The 21,507-nt window shown below is 42.8% G+C and overlaps 1 protein-coding gene across 1 annotated transcript in view; it reads left to right on the forward strand.

Annotated features, from left to right (window-relative positions):
* The window catches only part of LOC137334620 (leucine-rich repeat-containing G-protein coupled receptor 5A-like), a 139,109-nt gene that overhangs the window by 59,224 nt on the left and 58,378 nt on the right, over positions 1 to 21,507 (forward strand). The window contains exons 3-4 of the mRNA XM_067999438.1: positions 1,577 to 1,648; positions 13,222 to 13,293. Coding sequence (XP_067855539.1) covers positions 1,577 to 1,648; positions 13,222 to 13,293 — 144 coding nt within the window. The remainder of the gene's footprint in view (positions 1 to 1,576; positions 1,649 to 13,221; positions 13,294 to 21,507) is intronic.

Genomic DNA, 21,507 nt, shown 5'->3' on the forward strand with positions numbered 1-21,507 from the left:
AGCCCATGGAATGAAAGGGCAGTGGCAGCATGGATACAGAATTGGCTAAGTAACAGGAAACAGAGAGCAATGGTGAACAGTGGTTGTTCAGACTGGAGGGAGGTGTACAGTGGTGTTCCCCAGCAGTTGGTACTAGGACCACTGCTTTTCTTGATATATATTAATGACTTGGACTTGGGTGTACAGAGCACAATTTCCAAATTTGCAAATGACACAAAACTTGGAAGTGTAGTGAACAGTGAGGAGGATAGTGATAGACTTCAAGAGGATATGGACAGGCTGGCGGCATGGGTGGACACGTGGCAGATGAAATTTAATGCAGAAAAATGTGAGATGATACATTTCGGTAGGAAAATGAGGAGATGCAATATAAACTAAAGGGTCCAATTCTAAAAGGGGTACAGGAACAGAGAGATCTGGGGGTATATGTACACAAATCGTTGAAGGTGGCAGGGCAGGGTTGAGAAAGCAGTTAAAAAAGTATCCTGGGCTTTATAAATAAAGGCATACAGTACAAAAGCAAGGAAGTCATGATAAACCTTTATAACACACTGGTTCAGTCACAACTGGAGTATTGTGTCCAGTTCTGGGCACTGCACTTTAGGAAAGATGGGAAGGCCTTAGAGAGAGTGCAGAAGAGATTTACTAGAATGATTCCAGGGATGAGGGACTTTAGTTATGTGGATAGACTAGAGAAGCTGGGGTTGTTCTCCTTGGAACAGAGAAGGTTAAGAGGAGATTTGATAGAGGTATTCAAAATCATGAAGGGTCCAGGCAGAGTAGGTAGTGAGAAACTCTTCCCATTGGCAGAAGGGTCAAGAACCAGAGGACATAGATTTAAGGTAACTGGCAAAAGAACCAAAGGTGATATGAGGAAAAACTTTTTTACACAGCGTGTGGTTATGATCTGGAATGCACTGCCTGAGGGGGTGGTGGAGGCAGATTCAATCATGGCTTTCAAAAGGGAACTGAATAAATTCTTGAAAGGAAAAAAATTGCAGCGCTACGAGGATAGGGCGGGGGAGTGGGACTAGCAGGATTGCTCTTGCATAGAGCCGGCATGGACTCAATGGGCTGAATGGTCTCCTTCCGTGCTGTAACCTTTCTATGATTCTATAAAGAAGATATTGATGTAAAAACCTATTGCTACATGTCATGTCGATGGACGGCAGTTCCTTTATGTCCATGGCTGTAAAACCATCAAACTTTATAGCTGTTGATGGGTTCAATGTATATTAATAAATGATGGAAGTACATTAACTAACTGATCATCATGTAATTTGTTTCAACCAGTTCTGTAATTGCATTATAGAACTTAAAATTGCAAGCTCTATGATTTTAATTTCCTTTAATAGTTAATAAAATTATAAAATGCAATTTTGTGAATGCATAATGCCTTACTTTTTGTTTTATCTGCTAGAAACTATCAATGTGACATTTTCCCAGTAAATGTTCCCTGCAGTCAGTATGGCTTTTTTATAGAAATTCTTATTTTTGTATATTTGTGTTGCATTTCTTAGCCTCTAAATGAATCCCACATGAGAAAAATGTGTTTGATTATTCTTTCACCCTGCAGGCGTCTTGCAGGAAATGACTTGACACACATCCCCATGGGAGCATTTGCCGGTCTTTACAATCTTAAAGTTCTGTAAGTAAACTCTTCCTTTATTTGAAAACTTTTGTAGTTTAGGTAATGAATTTTAGTGAAGCATTAAACAAAAAAGGCAGCAAATATGTTAAGCCCTGCAGAAAATTGTGCTCAGGTTCCTAAGGCATTCACATTGCTTGAATTAAATGCAGTCATTGAAAAACTGTTAACAACCAACTCAGTTTTTACTGCCTTACATAAAAGATTTAGCTGCAAGAATATGTGTCCCATTACCATTTTACTATTCACCAAAATAAATTGTGCATCCCAAAAAGTATGTACATCTCTGACCATCACAGAAAGTAAAATTTGGATTGCTGCTGCATAGGAATATACAATACAGGACTAGAAATCAGTCATTTTGGTCCATCTAGCTGGGCCCAGAGTTCAAACACAATTCTGCAGAGGTAAACACTGGATAAGCAACATTCATTTTTATTGACTGATATTTTCAGGGTTAATATTAAGTTCTGTAATGTGATTGAATAAGGTGCCTACTCTTCTACAGCTTGTTCACTGTCATTTATAATGCTAGTTAACTATAACATTACGGCTTACATGAACATTGCCCTTGTAAAAAATGGATGAAAATATCACACACAAATGACCATCACCTTAGGAAAAATGTATTAAAGATTGTTTTAAGTTTAAAAATCTGTTTCTGCTAAGTGGCACAGCACAACATTGATACCAAACTGAAATTTTATTTCTTAGGATATTTTCAGACATCGGAAATCTCTAATTTCATTATATATGTTTGGAACTGTTATGGGGATCATAGAAACATAGGAACAGGAGTAGGCCATTCAGCCCCTCGTGCCTGCTCTGCCATTTGATAAGATCATGGCTGATCTGTGATCTAACTCCATATACCTGCCTTTGGCCCATATCCCTTAATACCTTTGGTTGCCAAAAAGCTATCCATCTCAGATTTAAATAGGGCATTATGTAATAAAGCAGTAAATTACTGTATAGCCACAAAATTTCAATGTGAAAGAGCATGTAATGTAATGTATTTTCTTCCACAGAGGCTATTTGAAGCTGAGAGAAAATGATGTAATTTGAGCCGTGTTCATTAATCATCTTTGCTCTGCCTATTAGGCAAGTGTTAGTTTCGCCTGAATGAAAAGTAATCCATATTGCCTAGGGACAGAGAAGTTTAGTACATATACTCCCAAGAGAGATTTTAGAAAAAGGTCTTTGTCAAGCAAATGGTTGTTGACAGAGAATGTATTTAGTTTCTGCAAAGGAAATGGGGTAAGGTGTGAAGAGAATTGTTCAAAAGAGGCATCGGGTAGTGAAGTGGGCTGCAGTTTGGGAACCGTTCAAACTTTGTGCAACTCGGAGAAATCCTGGGTGGAAATAATCCTGATCAAGGTATTGGTGTGATCTGTTAAAACCATCACAACGTTGGCTAAATTAATCATTGGGTTCACTTTCCATTGCTGCTAGTCATAGGTGAGTTTAGCTTTGTCAGTTTTCAATACAGCTTCTTAGTAGAGAAAACAGAGAGAAGAAAAGAGACTTGTGTTTGTATAGTGCCTTATTACCTCTCTGATACATTCCAAAATGCGTCACATACAATTCATTACTTTGAATTGCAATAACTGTTGTTATGTAGGTTAATGCAGCAAATATTTGTCTACAGAAAGATCCACAAAGACCAGTCGGTTGATGGAGGAATCTTGGTATAGCTTATAATAGCTGCCTGATCATCTCAGCCCACTAGAAGGTGTTTATGAAACAAAATGCATCACGATTATAGCCAAGGCCGCCAACTCTGTGGTCAAAGTAAACAATATAATTTGTGGTCAGGGAAGGAATGCAAGAAAACAAAATTAAAATATATTTTTAGGATTAACTTATGCCACGATTACCAAAATGAATTTGCTGTACGATAACTTTAAATAATCAATGATAAATTCTAAACTGCAATGGAAAAAATGTCCCTCCAAACAATTGATGCTGGAAAATTTCTTATTTGTGATTCAATTTTCAGTCAAGGTTGATGATGAGTGTAATGGTTGGCACTTTCCAATCTAGCTGTTGATTGTCTAAAGCAAACAGTGAGTCCAAATCATATATAGTAAAATTTGAGGCCTGCCACAGTGCCACCAACAAAAGTATGACTATGATTCTAAACATCTTATAATGTCAGTAAACTGCCCAAGTTAGAGTATCAAAGATTGCAGTAGAAATAGTAATCCACTATGGTCTTGCTGATGCCAAAAGTGCATTATGAAGTTGTCAACATAGTCCTGTATTGGCATAAGTGAGCACCTCCAATAAGGGATCTCACATAATTTTCAGTTCATGCCAGTAACATGTGCATAGCCTATTCTTTTAATTTAAAAATTGTTGTTAAATAAAGAAAGAACTTGCATTTATATCGAGCCTTTCACAACCTCAGGATGTCCCAAAGTACTTCGCAGTCAATGAAGTATCTTTGAAGTGTAGGCACTGTTGCAATGTAGGGAATCGTGGCAGCCATTTTGAGCACAACAAGGTCCCATGTTAAAAGTTGGACAGCCAGGTGGTGAAGGATAAAATACGAGAGCCTGGTCTTCAGTTGCTTCCAAGCCTTTATTCACAGATCAACCTTACACATCGTGCACTCCCTAGATAAGTTCCCTCCTATAAGTGGATACTAGAGAGTCCCCAATTGATACCCACCACCTGAATACAATTAACACTAATTGATATAAATCACATGGATACAATTAACAGATTCCCTTCTCTCTCTTTAAATAAAATGTTAAAAAATTAAACTTTATATGTACAATACAAACAAAATCTCAAAAATTAAAAACTTGCATACTCTGTACAACTTATACTATTCAAAGCATTACATTGTGAGGTGACTCTTCTACAGGACCCCGAATAATTCCTTTGTACATGTACCTCTTTTAGTAAAACAATCCGACAGTTGATGGCTTGAATCCACCCATTTAATTTTTAGAGGTTTCCTTTCTCTCCAGCATTTGTTTCAAGCTAGCAAGGTCAATCCGTAATTGTTTCCCACTCACATCTTTCGTAGAACGTACATTATCCCACAATGAATGATTGTCTACATAACATTCAATGGGTATACTATCTTCAGTACTCCCATTCTACAGGATGTCATTCAAAATATTTGTCAAATATAATCCCATATCCACTATGTCTACAAGTTCAACTGACCAATCAAGCTTCGTAATTGCGCTGGCTCTTCTTTAGATATAATATCACCTTTCTGTGATGAACTAGTATGATTAACCGGGATGGGAGTAACACCCTCTAAATAGGACTGTTGATTTAAAGTTATACCAGACCCACTCTGCTTAATATCTAAACCAATATATTTAAAAGCCCCACAGGCCTGTTTTAAATTCTACTCTAATCTTATTAATGATGAATTTCTCAAATTCCACAGTACCATCCCATAAGAAATGATCAACAATGCATCATGAAGATGCCTGAAAGTTTTCCATTATGGTACCAATAAAATATTGTGGGATCTGATTTTAGTTGAACACAACCTATTGTCAGCAAAACAAATCTCACCGAAAAATACCATACCCTGGAAACATCATTCAGGCCATGGATGCATTTGTTTAGTTTCCATAGTTTTCCTTCCGCATCTGCTGCCTCTTTAGGCAGTTTCAAATACACTTCTCTCCGAAAAGTATCGCCCTGCAGAAATGTGGCTTTTATGTCAATTGACCTACACTCCCATGATTATGTTGCCAAAAGAGCCAAAAAGATTTTTAAGATTATCTTTCCAGCAGCGTAACTTTTCTGTGGTCTTTGTTTCATCATCTGACCTAGTTAAACTACGTCTTCTACTTCCACTTCTATGTCTGTAAGGACTACTACTGTGAGATCTCCCTCTTTCATATCTAGTTAGTGATCATTTTCTGACGTGAGATTCACTTCCGGACTCCCTATAACTACTTGTACTTCACTTTCGTCCGCTCCACTCGTTTATCCAATTCTGCCCATGCTAGGGCAGTTGACAATTTGCAGCCAAAATTTCATGCACCATGCTATCAATCACAGCATGATTTCTTTCACAAAGACCATTGCTAAAAGGGCTCTCATCTGCTGTATTCATGACAATTATATTCATATTCTCACACATATCTCTGAACTCCATGTTAGCGAATTCACCTTCATTATCGGTCAAAAACGTTGATGCTGTCCCAAGTCCAGTCTCTCTCCATTTTTCCGTAATTTTATCTAGAATAACCTTCTCCTTACTATATATTAGTGTAGCAATACTAAATCTCATAGCCAGGTCAATAAAATGAAAACATTTCTGTCTTTGTCCCATACCTTTAGATCCATGGCAGCTACCTCCTTAAAGTCACGTGCCAATGGAACACTCACAATAGGACGTGGGGGCATCCGTCTATATTTCTTACAGATTTCACAGTTCTCACTAATCTCTTCTATTAGCCTCGTATACTCATCAACTACACCTGCATCTTTTAGCAGGACTTTTAAATGTTGACAAGCAGGGTGAGCAAATTGTCTATGTAACTTTAAGACAATTTGCGTTTTTCCTCTCTTATCATTATTGCCTGATGCCATTAATACTTGCCTAACATGCTGATGAGAAACATCAAGTTTTATTAAGGGGATACAATAATGCCCTGACTGGGTAAACTGCAGATCAACCGATTTCCCAAAAATGATTGCCTCATTGTGTTCCATGTCAAGTTTCATTTTTGCCTTTTTCGTGGAAGCTTTACCCAAAATATAGGTATCTCACTAGAGACTACGTCTGTACTTATAAAATGGCTTACTCCAGTTACCTTACATGGAATTACCAATCTTGAGTGATCTCAAGATGTTGTCATCTCCAAACATGTACAATTTTTATATTCCTTAACTTTACTTCGATCCTCACTACTTAGTGAATCAAGATAACGTTTTAACCAATCTACCCCGCATAGTGTTGAAGTACATGCACTAACACTGCACAATTAACGGAATCTGTGACTAATACATTCATCACAGGATTAAAACTCCATCCGACCAGTATAATCTGTTCAGATTCATCATTATCTTCATCCTCTTCCTCAGAACTACTTTCTTCATGCGTCAATTCAAAGATCCTGCGTCTTCGCTCTGGGAAATTCGCCTCATAATGATACTTGGAGTCACATCTAAAGCATCTCCTGATTTTTCTTTTGGCATTCCTGGAATTCATTCGCCCATTATTACTGTCCCAATTTTGTCTTCTGTTGATATCACTAAATTTGCTGTACCTGCTTTCATCACCAATCAGGCTGTCTTTAATCCTTCCGTCATATTGACGCCTGCATCTCTTGATAATTTTGAAACCTGGATTGGTGCCTGCGTGCAGTATTGGGAACATTTCGAAACTTGGTAACCATCGAATCTTCCATTTTTTGTGTCACAGCAGGAGGCCTCATTTGTTCCTTGAAGGCTGAAGGGAATGATTGTTTCCTCAGAAATTTCTTTAAGGCAGCAGACATTTGATCCAACAGAGTCTCCTTTTCCGAGAACTGGACGCCAGTTAGGACCAGTCGCCTATCAACATGAGGCACCTTAGCACATTCTAGTAATTTAAACGCTAGTACCGATCCAAGGATTCCCAATGTGAACTTTGTCAACTTTTTGTACAATTTGCTAAAGTCTATGAATGACAGTCCATTTTCCGAAATCTATCAAATGCTGACCAGGCCTCATAGGCACTTAACAGGTCATCTTTCTTGTAGATTTGATCCAGAAATTCTATTAGAAAGGTAAAACCTTCATCTTTATCCAAAAGATTTGCATCCATCTCAGAAAATACCTTACTCCTGATTTTACCTCATTCAGGAAATGATGCCTTGTTTTCTCTTTGGTCGAGTAATAACCCATGTTCACATATCAACCTCATTCTTCCACTGGTCATACGGTTCAAACTCCGCAACATCGGAGAGAAATCGTACCTTGACGATTTAAACTTGCTTTCTGCCATTTTCCACAATGGCCACTAGGCTTTCAAGTTCCATGGAAAAAAAAATCGTAATTTCCAACCTCCACCTTTAGGCAACCATTCTCTGCTACTATGTTAAAAGTCGGATGGCGGGGTGGTGAAGGATAGAATACTAGAGCCTGGTCTTCAGTTGCTTCCAAGCCTTTATTCACAGAGATCAACCTTACACATCATACACCCCCTAGATAAGCTCCCTCCTATAAATGGATACAAGATAGCCCCCAATTGGTACCCATCACCTGAATACTATTAGTACTAATTGATATAAATCACATGGATACAATTAACATCCCAAAAACAGCAATAAGATAAATGACTGGATAATCTGTTTTCGTGATGTTGGTTGAGGGACAAATATTTGCCAGGACAGTGGAAGAACTCCCCTGCTCTTCTTTGAATAGTGCCATTGGTTCTTTTACATCCACCTGAGAGGGTAGATGAGCCTTGGTTTAACATCTCATCCGAAAGACAGTACCTTCGACAGTGCAGCGCTCCCTTAGTACTGAACTGAAATGTCAGCATAGATTAAGTGCTTCAGTCTCTGGAGTGGGGCTTGAACACACAACTTTCTGACTCAGAAGTAAATGCTACCATTAAGCAGGGGCTGACATCTGGGGAGTATTTTGCATCACCATTCTGTTCTTACTAATTTAAAAAGAAGTAACTATCCTGTCCCCTCTTCTCAATCAGTAGAAAAGTCAGAGGCCAGTGATGACCCCAAGTGCTTTTAAGTCTGCATGCACAGAGCTCTGACAGGCCTACTTTACAGTGATAAGAGAGCAATACAACTGCAACTCGCCTCTCACTTAGCTGCTCAAATCCTGTTGGCGTGCAGGGTGGAGTGTAAAGATGGTGTGAAGAAATGGGCCGTTTAATCATTCTGTCCAGAGGGATGAGTTTTATTGCAAAATGATTGTGAAATAAGTGTCCTTTGATTTTAGATAAGTTCCCCCCCTGCAATCTTGGGCTCGATTTTGGCATCGTGTTTCCGACGGGTTCCCAGCGGGGTGGCCCCGAAAATCCCGATATCCGGTCACGTGACCGGATCGCGACGAAATCTCGGCCACTTCCGGGTACCGCGCTGACGTGCGGGGCTGCGCGCGCAAGCCCCGCTGGTGGGAAACCCGCAGGCAATTAAAGCCAGCGGGGTTCCACTTGAGAGTACTTACCTTGCTTGTTGTGGTCAGTTAATGAGCTGAAGCAGCTGTCAAAAGAGGAAGTGTGGGATTTTAGGTTCAAGGCAGTGAGTTTCCCACACTGGGGGAAACAGTCCCTCCTCAACCAGGCGTGTTGCAGCCAGCAGCCTGTGGCAGGTGCCAAGGTGCGCTCCACGGGGGAGAGCCCTCACCCACGCAGGAGGCCACCGCGTCACATAGGGCAACCCCTGCCCTCCACCACCCCCCGCCAAGCCAGAGGACAGACCGACACGAAACCGCAGCCCCAGTCCGAGGAAACACCCACCTACCCTGCACCACCCCTCAGACCAACACCTGCCAGATGGGTGGTGCGTTGACATCGTCGGAGGACGAACAGGATGACCAGCCCCAGCAGCCTCGCAGTCCACGCCGTCCGCCTCGGAGACGTGGGGCCCCCCAACACGGTGCGGTGGCAAACCCACCTGCACAGCAGGAGGGAGGGCAACCGCAGAGAGAGATGCGTCACAGGAGGCACTACCCTCCGCACAGGGTGTACAGAGCGAGGCTCAGCTTCATGGACCTCTCCGAGGAGCAGTGCATACGTCGGCTCAAAGTCAATCGCCAGGTAGTCGCCGACATCTGCAGCCTCCTTAACGACGAGCTGCTCCCTGATGGACCAAGCAGCATCTTCCTACCTGTCGCCGTCAAAGTCACCACTGCCCTCAACTTCTTCGCATCCAGTTCCTTCCAGGGTGCCACCGGGGACATCACCGGGGTCTGTCAGTCCTCTGCACACAAGTGCATAAGGCAGGTCACCGATGGGTTGTTCCGCAGGGCCTCGCACTACATCAACTTCGCCATGGACGAGCGCAGCCAGATGGAGAGGGCGGTTAGATTCCATGCCATGGCCGGCTTCCCACGGGTGCAGGGTGTAATCGACTGCACCCACATCGCAATACGGGCACCTCCGCATGAGCCAGGGCTGTTCATCAACAGGAAGGGGTATCACTCCATGAACGCCCAGCTCATCTGTGACCACCGCCAGAGATTCCTACACGTGTGCGCCAGATACCCCGGCAGCTGCCACGATGCCTTCGTCCTCAGGGAGTCCGCCGTCCCGCCCATCCTGCAGGCATCCAACGCCGGCAACGGCTGGCTCCTCGGCGACAAGGGGTATCCCCTACACACGTGGCTCATGACACCTCTGAGGAACCCCATCACCGAGCCGGAGCGTCGGTACAATGACAGCCACACTGCTACCAGGTCTACAATTGAGCAGACCATAGGGCTTCTCAAGATGCGCTTCAGGTGTCTTGATCGTTCTGGGGGAGCACTGCAATACACACCATTCAGAGTGGGACGAATCATAGTTGTCTGCTGTGCCCTGCACAACATGGCCCAACAGAGAGGGGTGCCGCTGGAGGAGGCCCCATCCACACCCGCCACCCACATTGAGGAAGGCGAGGGCGAGGAGGAGGAGGAGGAGGAGGAGGAGGCAGAGGCGGAGGAGGAGGAGGAGGAGGAGGAGGAGGACGTGCCAGAGGATAGTGGACGACCCATGCGCCGAACCACGACTCACCGGGATGGTCACCGGGCCAGGGAGGCACTCATACGTCAACGGTTCTCCTAGAGTCAGACACTGCGAGGCGCTCACATCTCCTCACCTGCACATGCGAGCGGCCATACCAGCCCCCTCCACTGAAGAGTGTTGCCAGTAATCCTGCACCCACAGCAGTGTGCCCAATGGGCGGCAGCAGGTGTTCGCCGTCATGATGGCCTCCACGGAACGCACCTATTGCACAGGCCGCGGAAGAATGGACGAGAGGTGGCAGGAGTGGTGAGAATAGAGTATTTAATATCTCCAATGTGACATGATATAAAAAAAATGTACAAATTAATAGACACCCTGGTGTATTCCCTTTGTGATTATAACGCCTTTGCATTTCTTTTCCGGGTACCCCTACGTGGTGCTACCCCTGTGGCTCCAGCAGAGGTAGTGGCAGGTTGCTCGTGTTCTCGCCTTGACCGGGTAGATGCTTTTGGCGGACGGCCCCTGGGTTTCGGTGCCCTTGAGGGCACCTCCACAGACTGCTCCTCCTGCACCGGGGCAGGGGCAGACTCGGCCACCTGGAGAGGAGGCACCATTGCGGGTACTGGTTGAGAGGTGGGCGACGGGTGGGACGTGGGGGCGCCTTGAGAAGCGTCCCCGCTTCCATGTCCCCGGTCACCATCATCCCTCTCGTGGCCTCGGCCCACATCACCCCTTCCACCCTGCTGGACGGCAGTTTGGATGGCATGTGTGAGGCCTTGCAAGGCCACCCCTAGTGTATCCGTCAGCCTGTTGATGGCGGCGGAATGTTGCTCACCCTGAATCCGTACAGACGTTGTCAGGGCCTGCAAGGACTCGATCTGGAGCTGTGCATGACGCTCGAGGGAGGCCAGCCTGTCCTCCACCGCAGACAGTCCCGCACCTACCCGCGACACTGTGTCGCCAGTACCCTCCTGTGCCTGCGCCACCAATGCCCGCATGCAGGAGTTGGACTCCTCCATCGCCTGCACTATTGTGGACAATGCGCGCGGCACCTCTCCCAGTACCTCAGCAATTAGCTGGTGCCCCTCGACGACTCTCCTTTTCACTGGTGGCCCCCTGGGTTCAGCATCTGGGTCCGGCTGAGCAGAGCCTGGAGATGAGTGCTCCCTCCGTCGCAGACCCTCCGCGGCTGCCCCTGCCACCAGGGTCTGCTCATGCTCACTCGTGCGCGGTGACTCACCAAGTGCTACCCCAACTAGTTGGCGAGGGGGACCCACCGAGGTGCGTGTCTCTGCGCTGGTGGATGGTTGGCTCTGATGTGACGATGCACCCTCAGAGACCGCCATGTCCTCTGAGGAATCGCCCTCCTCGATCGCTTCACACACAGATGGACCTGCAAGAGAACAGAGGGCACTTTGAGGCATGTGGACCAACTTGACAGTGCGCCTGATGGCAGGTGATGATACGGTCACTCGCGATCATGGGTGTTGAGTGTCAGCTTTCCCTTACCGGCCGTTTCGGCAGCGACACACTCGCCATCAGCCACCGACAGGCAATGTCGCGTGCGGGCGAGGTCGAGCGCCTCCACCTCGGCATCGGTGAGCTCCACCACTTGCGGCGGGCCACCTCCGGTGCGTGCCCTTTCGCGGTTGTTCTTGCTCCTCTTCTCCTGTGAAGGCAAAACACAGATGTGTGAGTGGGTGCGTATTGCATCGTGAGACGCATCGAGCATCGGTGTGGTTGGGTTGAGCGTGGCGCAGATGGATGGGAGGATGCATGGGCCACGTGCCCATCCCATTGCATGGGGATTGGGGTGTGTGGTAGTGCTCGGGTGGGGTCAGGGACGGTGGGTACTTGCGTGCACGGCGAGGATGGTGAATGAGTGGCTGTGAGGATTGCTGATGGAGCGCAGTGGTGGCTGTGCAGGAGGGGTTGTGATCTGTTTGGCGTGATGGTGGGGATGGGATGTAAAATGTACGTCAGTATTGAATGTTAACCATTGCCTATCAAATGCCTTTAGAACTTAAAAATTCACATTAGTTCACAGACCAGGGCCATTACCTTAGCTTTGGACGAGTGACATTGGGAATGCGACTCGTCTGATGACTTCTGGCCCCTGCTAATCTTCAACTTGATACCGTATTTAAGCAGAAATTCTTCCTCCCAACTTAAAACTTAAATGCCTGCTTACAAAATTCCGAATTTTCTCTAGTCTGAATTATGTTCAGTTCTGACATTCTACTGCAAATTAAAAGTTAAGATTTGCACCAGTGGTAAATACAGATGTGTATTTATAAATAATCCACCAACCATTGGTCTCACTTATTTCATACCAGAAACCTTTTGGTGTTGGTGCTTTGTTAAATTTCTCAGCAGAGCACGAGAAAAAACATACAGCAATAAGACAGCTTTGGTGAGTGAAATCAAAAATGCTATTTTGCAAGATAATATCAATAGATGGTGCAAATGCGCGAGATTTTTCTCAGGAATTCCTCTAAGAGCTAGGTTTAGTTTTTGTACGGGAGAAAAAATAAGCAGACTGAGATTTCCAGTTGCTGTGAAGTTTGTCATAGTCTTTAAAGCAAGATTGCAAGCTTTAACTTGCTGCTGAATTCACTCTGTCACTGCTTCACAGACAAAAACAAGTTAGATATACACAATTCAACAAAAACTTCTCATTCTCATAAAACACTGTTAATGGTTTTGTTTGTGACGTCTGCCAATGAAATATTTTCCATTAATTAATCTTTATGGTTATGTGCTTTTGGAATCAAAATCCAAACCTGTAATTTAAACTGCAACTTTAAAAAAAATGTTTTTATTGTGAATTGTAACTTGAGGGAACAACACAGAACTGTGGGATACTTAAATTTCTATGCTCTGACCAGTTCCCTTTTTTCTTTTTCCATATAAATAGCATGTTGCAGAACAACTGGCTGAGGGAGGTTCCTGAAGAGGCATTACAGAACTTGCAGAATCTCCAATCACTGTAAGTACAGACTCTCTGTAGTATTGAATAATGTTGAGCAAATATGTCAAATTAAGTGAGGGAACAGAAAATTAGTCGGCAGTGTTGGTCCAACCTTGCCACTAAATCCTATTTAGTGTGTTGTATCCAAGTAGTACTCTGCTCAAAAATCAAAATAACTGTGTTTCCCTTTCTAAATTAAGGGTGAAACTCCCCACTCTTAAATTATTTTCTCCTCCACTCCTTCTTTGTTCCACCATGCCACGTACCGTCCCTGGCTGAGAAAGTCAAGTGATCAGTTTCTAAGCCATCACCAACATCACTCTGAAACCAACCACAAGGAGGTAGAGACTCTACTTCCGATATTTTCCCCTCTCTCTCTTGTGGGGAATGTTTGGCCTCCAGTTGACATTTGGAAATTTCAGTGGGATCAGAACCACAGCAAATGAAAGACAGCAGATGGGACCCCAAGTCCCTCACTCTGAGGCACCCCAATATTGCACTGTGATTGCTCGGCCACCTGTCATACGCCCTGCTTGATATTCAGTTCTATTGAAGTCATGTGTTCATCAACATCTTTACTGGTAAATCTCATTAGATTGCATAATCCCTCAATTCATTTCAATAGGGGGAGTGGTATTCCAACATGGAATTTACCTAGACCTGGCTGGAGAGGATCTGCATCAGGACCAGAATTAAAATTATGAAAAGAAAATATTTTTCATTGACTTCAGTCTACAGTAATGGCAGCTTCCTTTACCCCAATGTCCTGTGGCTGTGAAAACTTGAGAATTTTTTTGAAGAGAGAAGCAGGGCCAGCTGATGTGAGCTGTCAGCTGGGCCGTTTCCATCAGACGACAGTAATGGCAGCTTCATTTATCCACAATCCTCCATGACAATGAAATATTTCTATTATTTTCACTATAACAGCACAAGAATTTCTTTAAATTCATGAAACGGAGCCAGCCAACATAAGAAATCTGACTTGGCCACTTGTCCATCCTTAGCAATGGTTGCACCACTACAAGCAAGCGCAGGGAAATATACCGCAAGGCATGTCATCTTGGCTCACTTGATAGTACTCTCGCCATTCCAGCATGAGCGTTCAAGGCCTACATTCCAGTGCAGTACTGCGTGGTTAGAGCCACGGTCCTTCAGCCAAAATGGTTAAGTGAATCTTTCTTTCTGTTTTACTAGTTCAGGTGAATGTTAAAGATCCCACTACTCATAAAAGAGCTGACTGTTCTCAACATTCCTTCCTCAACCGATACTACCAAAAAAATAGATTAACTGGCCATTCATCTCTCCTCCTTTAAGACCCTGCTTAATACCTATCTGTTTGGCCAAGTGTTTGGTCACCTGCCCTAATGTCTCCTTCTTTGGCTCAGTGTCAATTTTTGTCTGGTTACACTCCTGTGATGTGCTTCGGGATGTTTTATTATGCTAAAAGCACTATATAACTGTAAGCTGTTGTTATCATTCGTGGGATCTTACTGTGTGTAAAATGGCTGCTGCTTTTGCCTACCTAATAGTCACTGCACATTTCAAAAAGTTTCTGGGAGATATACAAGAAGACATTAATAAACTTGCAGAATGGGCATATAATTGGCAAATGAATTTCAATCATAGATAAGTGTGAGGTGTTACATTCTGGTAGGAAGAATAAGGAAAGCTCCTGAAGCTTTCGTAAACCTGGTTTGACATTGTACTGGAGCTGTACTCCATGCAGCATTAAACCCACGTGGTATGATACAGCATCTTCCAGCAGGTATGATGATAGGGCGTGAAGTAGCGTGGGAGGAGGCTCGTGTGAAGCATAAACACCGGCATAGACCAGTTGGGCCGAATGGCCTGTTTCTGTGCTGTAAATTCTATGTAATTCTATGTAATACGATAAGGCAATATATAAATGCAAGTCTTACTACTTTCTATCCCTTGGGCTCATAAGCTAAGTGCGTTTTCACCATTGACGCTATTTACAAGGGTGAGGGAGAAAGATAAAGGACACAAGAGGAAATGAGGTAATGTTCAGGCTTGATAAAATAATAGAAAATTACAGATAATTCATCAGAGGCATGTCATACATAAAATTAGGCGCATGCCCGTAGGGATATGCTTACTGGTAGCTTTGGTGTTTTCGTTGCTATTTAACAAATATTTTCATACTGCTATCTTTGTTTGAGAACTTTCTTATGTGGGTAAAATGTGCTACAAAATTATCACTATTATCAGATAGTTTCACTCCTCCACAACTATCCTATCTGGCATGATTGTGGCTTGAGGCAACGCCATGCGTATATGGCTGATTGACAACTAAAAATCTCACATCCAGGGTTTGTTATTGTTGACAGCCCTCTCTTTCAAATGAAGCACGTGTACGTGAATGTACAAGAGGAAGAGAAACAAAGGGGAAGAGTAAATCCTGTATATGGTATCTGTTTTATATACGGAAGTATGGGTGAAAGCCCAAGACTCATAGTGCAGGACCACACAAATGTTGAAAAGAATAAGAAAGAAGATACTTTTATCAATATGAATCAGTAAGTAATGCTTAAGTGATGCCAGGCTTGGGTTTTAAAACCTGTCGATTGTAGCTGTTATAAGTACACACAGTTCCATGCATTTTGGCACACTGACAAACCTTGGCTCATAGTAAAACTACAGTAAACAAAGGAGGACCTGAACTTTCCTCTCCACCATGGAGTTTTACAGCATTGATATTCAGGCTATGCTTATTCTTGGAGACTAATGAAAAGAATAGAGTTATGTAAGATTGGAGCAAATATATAAAAATCAACATATTCTATTTGGATTAATTAAAACTCAATATTTAATGTTTTCACAATAGAGAACATGAATTAAATTTCATTTTTAAATACAATTTAATATAAGTTTAACATAGGAAAACCTTTGCCCATCACAAAGCTCTGAACACTTGCGTCTGATTCCTTATTTAAGACAGTGGATGTGTGCCTGGAAATGCAGAACCTCTTGAGTAAATTGGGATTTTCTCCATATTTATTGAGCCACTCTCCACTGCTGGATTAATGAACTTTCCATAAGTTACACTGATTAGTTAGATCATTAGCTGCTTGAGAAATGTTAAGGGATTACTGTATGTGATCCTTGTTTTCAAATCCCTCCATGGCTTTGCCCTTCCCTGTCTCTGTAACCTCCTCCAGCCCCACAACCCTCCGAGATTTCTGCGCTCCTCCAATTCTGGCCTCTTGCGCATCCCCGATTTTAATTGCTGCACCATTGGCGGCTGTGCCTTCAGCTGCCTAGGCCCTAAAGCTCTGGAATTCCCTCCCTAAACCTCTCTGCCTCTCTACCTCTCTCTCCTCCTTTAAGACATTCCTTAAAACCTACCTCTTTGTCCAAGCTTTTGGTCACCTGTCCTAATATCTGCTTATGTGGCTCAGTGTCAAATTTTATTTGGTAACGCTCCTGTAAAGCACCTTGGGACATTTTACTACGTTAAAAGCGCTATTTAAATGTAAGTTGTTGTTATTGTTGTTGTGAAGCACAATTGACAGATTTTTTTTTCCTTTCCACTAATAAAATTGCAATCTCATGAATCACAAATTTCAAAATCGTCTATTTGCACAATTTCACTATTAAGTTTAAAATAACAAAGGAAAATAAAGCTGCAAGTGAGGACAGGATAGGACTTGGCTGTGATGATCCTGCTGACTCTGGTCCACCTGCCTCACACCTAAAACATTGCCACCGAGGCAAGGTACCAGTAGCCCAACACAAGTCACTGTATTCAGGGCTGGAGAACAAAACTAGCAAAGGAAAGAGAAAAAAAATTCCAATAGTTTATGTTGGTGCTACAATAGAGGAAGAAAAGGGCTTCCCAGGTGGCTCAGCTAGTTGAACAGTGAGTAACTAAGGCGTAGATGTTTAGCTCATCAGCTGCAGAATGGAGCACCTGAAGATTCCAGGCTCGAGTCTGTGCAGTGTTAGTTGGTCTCAGGTGGGGGAAGCTGGAAAGCCTCTGTGATTGACCTCTGCAGCCTTCAGTTAGAGATACTGGAGAAGGTGCAAAAAAGATTTACTAGGATGATACCAGAAATGAGAGGTTATACCTATCAGGAAAGATTGAATAGGCTGGGGCTCTTTTCCCTAGAAAAGAGAAGACTGAGGGATGACCTGACAGAGGTCTTTAAGATTATGAAAGGGTTTGATAGGGTAGACGTAGAGAAGATGTTTCCACTTGCGGGGGAGACCAGAACTAGGGGCCATAAATATAAGATAGTCACTAATAAATCCAATAGGGAATTCAGGAGAAACGTCTTCACCCAGAGAGTGGTAAGAATGTGGAACTTGCTACCACAAGGAGTAGTTGAGGCGACTAGCATAGATGCATTTAAGGGGAAGCTAGATAAACACATGAGGGAGAAGTGAATAGAAGAATATGTTGATAGGGTTAGATGAAGAAGGGTGGGAGAAGGCTTATGTGGAGCATAAACACTGGCATGGACCTGTTGGGCCAAATGGCCTGTTTCTGTGCTATACATTCTTTGTAATTTGTAATTCTTTGTAGTTAGGGAGGGGAAAATAAAACTGGCCAGGGATCCCTGTCTTGACTGCAATCCAATAATCCTACTGGAAGTGCACAGATGTGCACATCAGTTGAAGATGGAGGAGGAATAGATGGGATGACCCTGGCCGAATAGTCCACTGGCACTCACATATGAAGAATGGCCACTTTGGCAGGGTAAAGGAGGGTGCCCGGTGCCCGTGGAACCATACTCTAGGAAGGAGTCTGTGCTTTCAGAAGAGAAGGGGAGCAAATTGGCAATAAAAAGGAATAAAAAAATCTTCAATACATTTTATTTTCTTTCTGCAGCGCTTTAGTCTCAGATAAAATAGGCTGAACTCCTAAAGCAGAATTTTATATTGGGTGCCTCTTGTCAAAGTTTAATGTACAAAAGAAAACAGTTGTCTTCCCTTGTCCGTGGCCGTTCATTTTCAAAGTTAATGCAAAATATCTCACCAAGGTCAAATTATTCAAGATATCTTCTGTTCAAAGATAACTCCAGTGGAAAAAAAAGGTTCTTTGTTGAATTTTTGAACTCTGATGCACATTAAACAGAACTTGATTCTAAATAACACAACAACTTCACTTCTAGTTCTTTTGTAACCTGAAGTCTCTCCCTGTTGATCCAAAGTAAATAAAGCTGTCAGGTCTGGAGAATGGTATCCAGTGACCAGAAAATGAAATGTATTGGTCAATAGGAGCATTAGAGCAGCTGGGCAGCAGACACTGAGATAGAATGATAAAGGGCAGTACAGTATGTGTGCTATTGGCTAGAGTAACACCTTAGAGAAAGAAGGCTAGACTTCTTTTGTTCATTTGGAAGTGGGCTGAGCTCTGATCAGGTAAAGATGTGCTAAGATTTAGTTTCATGCTCTGTGCAGTGTAATAATACCACATTCGCCAGGTGTCACATTCGCAGCTATCCAGCTAAACTCTGGTGTATTGGTCACCTAAGTATAAAATGCACACCCAAGAGAATTACACTGAGGTCAGCCAATAAAATCTGTAAATAGTATGAGTGCACAAAAATATACTCATGGTTTGCAGATCAGAGCAACCTACAGATCAGATTTGGTTGTACTAGTTAGCTTGTGGAGCCAAATCATAGAATCATAGAAAATTTATGGCACAGAAGGAGGTATATAACCCAAGGATATTAAAAAGGTGAAAAATGCAAATACTGGATATCTAAAGTAAAAACAGAAGTCTCTGGATATGCAGAAGAGGCCCATCAGCATCTCAAAAGGGAAAGGATAGGTTAACATTTTGGATAGAGGTCCTTCATCAAACTGTTGCTGAACATACAATTGCTTGCACTGATTCCTAAAAATTAAAAGGATCATGATCCTCCATCATTGCAAAATCTGGTCTTTATAATGTGTATATAAGGGTTTCCATTCATTATGTATTTATTTTATGTGCTATAAAATGGAATAGTGATATCTTCTTAACACCCTTTATTCTGAATCATTTCAGTTTCAATATGAGCGTGCAGCTCATGTTAACTGCCAATGAAAAATATACGTCCCTCAACAGGTCTGTTAAATAGATATAATAGGGGTGGAATTTGTATTTTTTATTGGCAGTTATATTCTGTTAGAAAATTCAAGCCTTCTCCCAACATTCTTTACTCATGCCATTGCAAAAGGCAGCCACCATAAGCAGGGTTAGGGGTAGGGTTAGGGTTACACCTCTTATGATTGAAAACTTAAGCTTCTGCATGCAGTGAATTGATGTAGCGTGACTCAGGACTAACAATCTACCTTTTTAACCACTGGGTTGTACTGGAAATAGTATTGAATGGCCACTGGATTGCTCTGAAAAACATCACACTGACAGGATAAGACTCAAATTGTGTTTTTTTTACAAGAAGAAAATGTGCACAGATGCAAGTTAAATCAGCAGATATAATCGCAATACAATACTTAACAATGTCTGATACTTTTAATTATTTTCTGACACCAAAATAATGCAGCGCTTCAAGGTTCTTATGATATATTTTTTAAAGAGTTCTTCAATCTCAGCTTTTTGATTAGCTTTCTATACAAGCATGATACTCAGTTCTGTCTTGCTGCATCAACCTGGGAATATCGTTGTTGTGAGTGAACTGAAGATGAGCAGCAATCTCAAGGTTTATCATGCCATATAGGTGCAACTTTGAGACAACAGCTTTGATAGCTGGATATCCCCTGTTGTTACAGCCAGTAGCAATAACATCCCTGTCTCTTTATCATAGCAGCAATCTTGCAGAATGTCTGAAGAATGAATCAAACCCATTCTGTTCTGATAGGTATCTGTCTGCAAGTATATAATATAATCTGAGGTGAGCCATCCTTTGAAGCTAGAACAGGACAGGATTTTAACATTTCCCTGTTCTTGTCCTCCCCCCACCCCCCACATGCACACACACACAAATGCATCAAAAACCCCTTCCAGAAAACAGTTAACAAAAACCAGTTTAAATTTGGCAATATGCAATGTCTCTCGCTAGAGGTGTATATTCATTTTCCTTAGAAGCTCTCAAGTTAAAAAGACAAAAGAAAAACAGAAGCAGCAACCATGTGTTCCATTTTAAAAATCCCAGAGCCCTGATCTTGCTACAATTTAAATGAAAGGATATAATGTAGAAATTTCATAACTTGAAACAGGACAATCACAGTTATCCTATCTTGTCCTCCTGGTGCAGCCAGTAAGTATCCAATGAGTGCTTTATTTTGAGCAGCCATGCAGTGCAGCGAGAAGCACAGAAGGTCCTCCTGAGCAACAAGTATTTTTGTTCTTGAAGTGAAAAGAATTGTCACCACACACAGCTGTAGATTTGTGCTACTAAGGGCAGGACGTCAACCATGTAAAAGGTGAGAAATCCTAGGAAATAACAAAACAAAGCAAGACCAGGTTCTAGGTCTTACTCTTCTCACCCTCCTCTGCATAGTCGCTGGATAGCACTGTCATACAATGGAGAAAATCAGAGGGACTGAGTTCTACCAAACCATCCTTTTTTCCTGAGTCATGGTAGTAATTCCCTACCACTTATTACAGAAGAGGGGAAACCTTTTACGACCACCATTACATGAATAGGTCAAGAGACTCTAGTGCCACTGTCCTGGTTACCGTCAGGAAGTGTCTATAAGTGGCTACGTTCCTGATGTGCCTCAAATGATAAAACATCACTAGTTTTAATTTTATACAGCATAAATACAATTGGATCTTTTTTATGGTGATGTGATCAGACAGTTGCATTTCAATGCCTACTCATATCATTGTGTATTTGAAGAAGGTAGAGTTCCACATGGATGCACTCAAACACATTGGTACTGCTTACCAGTCTCTGAATGCTGCATAAAAGGGCGTTGACTAACAACTTGATGTTTTATTACCGAGAATTTGGCTTGCTTTTCAATGCATAATTCACCAATGAGATTGTAGTCGTTTTTTGTTCAATTTCCTTCTGATAGCACTGGCTCTTGCCAGTGTATTGTTCCATGGGTGTTGACTACCCTCAGTTGCCTTGCCCAAGTAATCATTCTTTACGTGTGACAATAAGTATTACCAGACTATTCTATCTTGGGTCGGGGGAGGGGGACATTAGAACTCAGCCTGATCCTGCCCTCACGCATTGTCGACACGTGGAAAGTTTCCAGCAGGATCACGTGACAGAAATTATGGACAGGAAGCCCGGATGATTGTTT

The sequence above is a fragment of the Heptranchias perlo genome, chromosome 18 (genome assembly GCF_035084215.1).
Source record: "Heptranchias perlo isolate sHepPer1 chromosome 18, sHepPer1.hap1, whole genome shotgun sequence".
NCBI lineage: Eukaryota > Metazoa > Chordata > Chondrichthyes > Hexanchiformes > Hexanchidae > Heptranchias > Heptranchias perlo.